Here is a 6682-nt window from a genome sequence, read left to right as displayed (position 1 = left end):
GTTGTGGGACAGGACAAGGGGTGATGGGTTCAACTGAAAGGGGGAGATCCAGACTAGAGAGAAGGAAGAAATTTTTTTATGCTGACGGTGGTGAGACCCTGGCCCAGGTTGCCCAGGAATGTGAGAGAAGCCCCATCCCTGGAACCATTCCAGGTCTGGTTGGAACCCTGGGGCTCTGAGCAACCTGCTCTAGTTGCAGATGTCCCTGAGGGGACTGGACTTGGAGGAGTTTTAAAGGTCCCTTCCCACCAAACCATTCTTTGATTCTGTGATTTTAAAGCCTCACAGACCAATTCTCCTAAGTGGAAAAAGAGAAACCACTAAAGAGGCTCTAGCCTCTTTTAGAGAGCCCTCAGCATCTGCAGTCTAAGCTAATTAAAAAAAAAAAAGCAACGGTACAAGCTCAAGAAGCTATTCCCCTGACATAGAGCAGCTCTTCTGCCGTGGTTGCACCTTGAGGAAAACTGCACATCTAAGGTTTAAGAAAGCCGTCAGGTAAGTCTGTATCCATCAGCCCCTCCTGGCGGCTCATCACCAGTTTGTCCCTGCTGCAGTGGCACCACTGGTTTAGCCAGTGATGCTGGAATGTAAACTGCAATCACTGTGCTGCCAGGCAAACCCCTCACCTAAACAAAAGCATCCTCTCTCACCTCCGAGTTCCAGCCCCACACAGTCCACTTCGAGACTAAGCCGTTCACCAGCTGCTTTCAGGCTGACTTCACACCTCTGCCTTTGGGACCTTGGTTTTACCCTCCCAAGAGCTGGTAGCAACTTTCTCCCTGCTTGCTCTTGTGCTGCACCCAAACCAAGAGCTCCAGCACAGAGGTGATGTCTCCATCTCCCTGGGCTGCGGCCCCGCAGCCCCGTCAATGCCTGGCACTCTCCCAGGCTTCCAGCACTTCCAAGGGAGCAGGATCCATGGAGAGGGACAAGGCTAGTAAGGACCCTTCATGCTGTTCCACCGACCTCCTTCAATGCAAATCTTGCCCTGCGCATTTTTAAACAGCTGAAGGTCTGCCACACAGTCCTGAAGATCTGGATCACAGTTATCTTGGCACTGTGGCCAGTGACCAGGAACCAGGAGTAAGGAGACCCTTAAATCCTTTAGCACTCCTCAAGTCTACTCCATTTTCATAGCCACGGTGGTCCAACCCTCCCTAGAGACTCCAGCAATTATTTCCTAATGACTGTGGAGTATTAGCAACTGTGACAACAACAGTTCCCAAACTAAGCGCAGCTCTGAACCCCATTAATTGCTTGGCCTCTGCAAGGTCTTGCAGTGAATAGCGGTGAAGCAGTAATGAGGACGACAGGCCTGATGAGCAGTAAAAAGACAAAAGAAGGGTATTTGCATATAATTAGGAACAGATGAAGCTTAGAGAATGCTATTCAATAAGGAGACACAGTCATCCATAACAAGGCAGGAAAGCCTGATGCCTGCCATATACAATTTGTGCCCTATTGGACAGGAGTTGGAGATGTTCACATCTTGGGCTGATACAGAGACACCTTCTATTCCCAACACCACCCGCTAAAGCCCAATTTTACCCTCTTCGAGCCTAAGGTGCTTGCAGTGCTGTTGCAATACTTGCTTACATACATCTTTTAATACTTTCCTGGATACCGGCAAGTTCAGGAGACTGGGATAAAGCCAACAGGTATGAAGACACGAAAAGGTATCTACAGACCACCTAGTCGGTACAAAATCAATGCAAAGCTGAAAGAGGCAACATTCAATAAATTATGAAGAATAATGTATGCTAATCAATACAGCTTTATAATGAACTGCCAGATGAAGCAGCTATTTCTAAGAGCTTACACATCTGCTGTGTTTACATGACAGGCTTTCGTAAGGCAGTTGATGTACTCCTGGTAACATCTGACTCCAGTTAGCAGAGTACAAGCTCATGAAGTACATTAATTTGATTAAGAATTGTCCAATCCTAAGTGCTACACACTAAGGCACCAATTCTGCTCTCGGTGTTTTGCTAACAGGAAGGTGTTCCTAGCTCAAGGGTATTTGCTACCTTTTTCAATGACCTGAAAACGACAGCAGGATCATTAGCAATTATATAAATTAAATGGGAAAAACCAAACAAACCTCAAAGTTTCCTAAAATAATCTGAAGCTTTCAAGACTGATTTCAGGGTAGTGAAGCCAGGAACAAACTGTGATTGATGCTTTTGATACTGGACTTCTACCCCAGACACCAGTAACTTTGAACTGACTTTTAGCATGATACCAAAGTCTTAATGAATGCTGGCTCCCCATCCAATGGCTGGGAGGACTAATACGATCACAAGATTCACAAACAAAGAAGAATCATCCAAAAGCAGGAAATTGGTACCAGTTTTTTTTACGCAGTTCGATGGAAAGCCTGCATCCAGTTCCTATACCATCAAAAGAGTACTGGCAAAGAAAGAAAGGATTGGAAGACAGCTACAGAATGACCCTGGATCTCACAGGGACGGCACCGAGAAGTTCAGCCAACTTAGTTTACTGAAGCAAAGATTAAGAGCATGGTTTAATCACAGTGTAGAAGCAGGAACGTTTCTGAGAAGGCAGGATTCTTCTTTCTGCCAGCAAAAGCAGGCAAAGAGCCAACGGTTGCAAGTTAAAAATATACAAAATAAAACCAGGGTAAGTAACCACCAATTTACTTAAGGATGTGGTGGGTTCTCCTTCATTTGAAATCTCTACAAGAAAAGCCACCAATCCTTTTTAAAAGAGTCTGCTGTTTACTACAGACTCAAAGTCCAGCTCATCCTTTTCCTGTGCATTTCAGTAATTTCCCACAGCACAGGCACAGATTGAAGCATTCAGAGAAATTCTGGGTGAAAATAGAAGCACAACAACATTCCTTTACCTCAAGGGTCAGGCAACCCCTCGACAGCCTAAATCCATCTCAGCTACCTGACCACTGCTTTGGGTTCTGCTGTTCGTTCCTTTAAGCCAAATACTGAGAGTGTCTGAGCTCTGCGAGGCAAGTGCTCCTCAGCTTCACCCTTCTACATCAGCAAACATGGACATTTCCTGCTCAGATTCTGCCTGTGGTGGACTCTGCTGTCGGGCACCTCATGTCCTCCCTACTTTGGGAAGAGGGCAAGGGGCAATCTGGAAGCACCCAGACCCAAAGCCTGCCCCAGCCGCTGCGCTGGCTACCTTCATGGAGGTGAAGTTCCGGGGTCGGTCAAACTGGAACTCCATTTCAACAGAGCCCGTGCTGAAGCTCTCGTTCTTCCAGCCAACGTAGTCATAGCCTGGCCACACGCGATACTGGTGGCTCTGTGTGAAGTCGTCCAGTCCTAAAACACCATCCGTCAGCTGGCCCAGGCCACCGTACAAGTGCCTAGCAAGAAAGAACCAACAGTTAGGCAGAACATCAGCCAGAGCTCAAATGAGAAAGCACACAGGTCCTTCAACTGCTGCCAGGAAAACTGTTTATTTCCTCTTAACCCCTCCTGGACAAGAACTCATTCCCAGTTCTTATGCAAGATCACCTTTATTTTATTCATGCTTTGCTTTTAAAATCTTTCCCTGCTAGGGAAGAGGCAGGAGTTTTAACACTGATACCAAGCACTGACAGCAAAGCCAAGCTACAAGCCTGGAGCGTCCCGAGAACAAAAGCTGAGACACCGTGCGCTCTCCAGACAGAGCTGTAATTGCAGCGTTCCACCATGGAGCTGCATGGGAGGAACACTGCTCCATCCTGTCCTGGCAGAACCAGCAGGGAAAGCTTTGCAGGCAGGGACAGAAAAGCAGGAAAAGGAGCAGTGAGACCATGGGCAGCTCACCCAGCCACAGCCAGTTCTAACTGGGATCAGTTCTGGCACTGCTCCTGGAGCAAGAGAAGGGTGTTACTGGCTGTTTCCCAGGCTGATCATACTCTTTGCCCAGGACCCTGCCCCATTCCACTTCCTACCCAAGAGCACAGAGTTTTCCAGCACTGTCCTAGAGCAGGCGATGCCAGATTTGGACACTCCTGACCCACCTGCCTCCTGGGAGCCACCCCTGGCCTGTCCCTTGTGCTATAGCAGAGACCAACAGTTGAGCACCAACAGCTGAGCTGTGCTAGGGCCTGAACTTGCTCCCTGGACTGGTTTCACTCAGCTGCCCCCAGGGCTGGGCTGGTGCTACATACGCTGAAGCTCTGCAAGTCCATTCCAGGTGGGGCCCTGTCACCGGAATTTGCACAGGCATGCATGCCTTCGAACTCCAAATAGGGCTTAACCACTGGAAGAGGCGGACTCCTGCTCCCAGGCCAGTCAGGCACCTGAGTTAGAGGGTACGTAGTTTAAAAGAGTCCACACTCAGCGTAAGCTGGGGTTTGTGCCTACATCTGTGGCTCCCCGCCACGCCCCAGCAGACCCGGCTTCCTACGCTAGTGCTGGACAGCTAAATGCAACACCTACGTCAAAAACTGTATACAAAAAACCTTTCTTTTTCATATCTAATCCCTACTACATCAGTGCAGCTTGAAAGATATTAATCAGATATTAATATATAGAGACATTATTTCCCAGTATCTTGCAACATCCTACGAGCATGAAGAATGTCCTTTCCACTCTGTTAGTTTAACCTCCAGCACAACAGAACTCAAAGAGATTTAGAAAAATCACCTTTAAGCATAAAAAAAATTCAGGCATCAGTAAAAAGGAAGTTAATGACACTGAAACAGGACATATAATAAAAGCAGCTTAAAGCAACGGATGACACCAAGTCACCAAAGAGACACAGTCAGATCACTCCTGAGGCACGTCCCTGCCTCAGGAAGATACCCGTGCCCAAGTTTGACTGAGGCTTCAAGCCACTGGAACACACTCAAATTTGTATTTATGGCCAAGAAAGCGGTCACACTAAATGACCGTAAGTTCAGCCCGTTATTTAGCTTCGGATACAGACTCTTAATGAACTCTTCTTCTGTAAGAGTCAACTACTGGGTAAATGAGATACTTCCAAATGTCAGTAACATGTCACCCTAAGTCATCTCAGTGGCATGAAAAACTAACAGGCCTCGTAACCAGCTGTCGAAATCCAGTTCCTTCAGGCTTTTTGACTCCAAATTGGAAAAGCATCATACCCAAGAAATCTTTACAGTGAGTAGTCAGCCACCTTCCTCTCATACCACCTTGGCAGTGGTGCCTCTGCTGACCTGAAGCTTCTCACAGGGAGTGAAGCAGTTTTCCAAGTGGTTTCAAGTCCTTCAGAGCTTTGTTTTCAAAACCAATACCTCAAATCTGTCCAGAAGCTCACAGGGATCAAGAGCAGGCCTAGAGTTCAGGTGTTGCACTCTTTCTCGGATGCCCAGTTTACCCTGGAGACCTCCTGCAACAGTTTAAGATGCAATCTGCTAGAGAATGCATTTCAGATACCAAACTGCAGAAGCAAAGGCAATGAAGAGGGGAAGGACCTTCATCTGCTGCAGCAACTCTGGGGCTGCACAGGTAGAAGGTCCAGCCAGCTCTCCCTCTCCACTCTGGGGCAACAGAAGAGTAGCAGCACCTTACGATCTGCAGTATCAGCATCAGCTTAAGGCTACACCTGAACCAACAAAGAAATCAGGGCAATGAATATGGTCACAATTGGAGACCAGGAGTGATGAGGGCTAGAAGGCAATCAGACACCATCAGAACTGCGTCGTCACATCAGGTAAAGACGGAAGCTATGAACAAAGACAGCTCTTGGCTGTGTAAGGACACACTCTTCTATTTAAAGAGAAGCACCAACAACTTCCAATAACAAAAAAATTGTTTCTTCCCTGCCAGCCTTTCTCAGCTGGGGGACATGAATCTGAAGTATCCTGAGCCCACGCTCTCCTTGAAAAGAGCAACTAATGACATGAAGGGCTGGAATAACGAAGCCACAATGCTGTAGAGAACTAGTAGACTGGCTGGCAGCTCTGGAGGTCTCAAAGAAGCATTTAGGATACGAGATACTGGTGATAAGGTTAAGTAGGAAAGAAGAGATAATTTGCACAGTGACCAAGAGAGAACAGGACAACTTCTCCCACCTGCGCTCCTGGTAGCCATCATAGGTCGAGTCATTCAGATAAACGATGGGGAAGCCAGGAGCCGCTATTGTCCCTCCTTCAGGGATGCTATAGGATGCCAAACCATCTAAAAAAGAAGGCCATATACCTCAGAAATACAGCAGCAGCAGCCTTCCATCATCTCTGTCCATGTGATCCTTCTATTTACGATGTGGACCAACAGAAGGAGTTCCGTGGGCCTGGGATTCCCTCTGCACGCATGGGGACGCGGACGAGTCCCGGTCAGTGTTGCGTAAGGACCACTTTCCAGTGACAGGCATGAAAACGGTTACTTACCATACCAGACACAGCCATAGAGCTCCACCCTCATACAGACAGTCACCGGCATCTTCGTCACAGGAATCACCCGGACAAAACGTGCAATGATAGGAGGCCGAAGATCTTTCAAGACCACGTCATAAGTATCGATGTTGCCTTGGATCACCTGGAGAAGAGAGATCCTTACCAGCGACTTTTCCCCACTGTGCTGTTGGTTTGTTCATGGGTGTGCTTGTACCCTATCACTTCAGACCGGGGAGCTTTCTGCAGAGGGTTAGCTGCTGCTGCTCCCCTCCTCCTACCTGGTACAGGGCTTACAGGGTGAAGGGTGCTGCCATTTCACCTGCTGTCCACTGCAGACCCACACCAGACAGT

General features: G+C 47.9%; 1 protein-coding gene across 1 annotated transcript in view; it reads right to left on the bottom strand.

The window, feature by feature from the left end:
- The window catches only part of DDR2 (discoidin domain receptor tyrosine kinase 2), a gene marked incomplete at its 5' end in the record, with an annotated part of 18493 nt that extends 12020 nt beyond the window's left edge, over positions 1–6473 (bottom strand). The window contains 3 exons of the mRNA XM_010144495.1: positions 3163–3349; positions 6011–6116; positions 6326–6473. Of these exons, the coding sequence (XP_010142797.1) occupies positions 3163–3349; positions 6011–6116; positions 6326–6473 (441 nt within the window). The remainder of the gene's footprint in view (positions 1–3162; positions 3350–6010; positions 6117–6325) is intronic.
- Between the last annotated feature and the right edge of the window lie 209 nt (positions 6474–6682).

The sequence above is a fragment of the Buceros rhinoceros genome, unplaced genomic scaffold, assembly GCF_000710305.1.
Source record: "Buceros rhinoceros silvestris isolate BGI_N320 unplaced genomic scaffold, ASM71030v1 scaffold10291, whole genome shotgun sequence".
Lineage (NCBI taxonomy): Eukaryota > Metazoa > Chordata > Aves > Bucerotiformes > Bucerotidae > Buceros > Buceros rhinoceros.
This window is presented reverse-complemented; position numbering and strand designations above follow the sequence as displayed.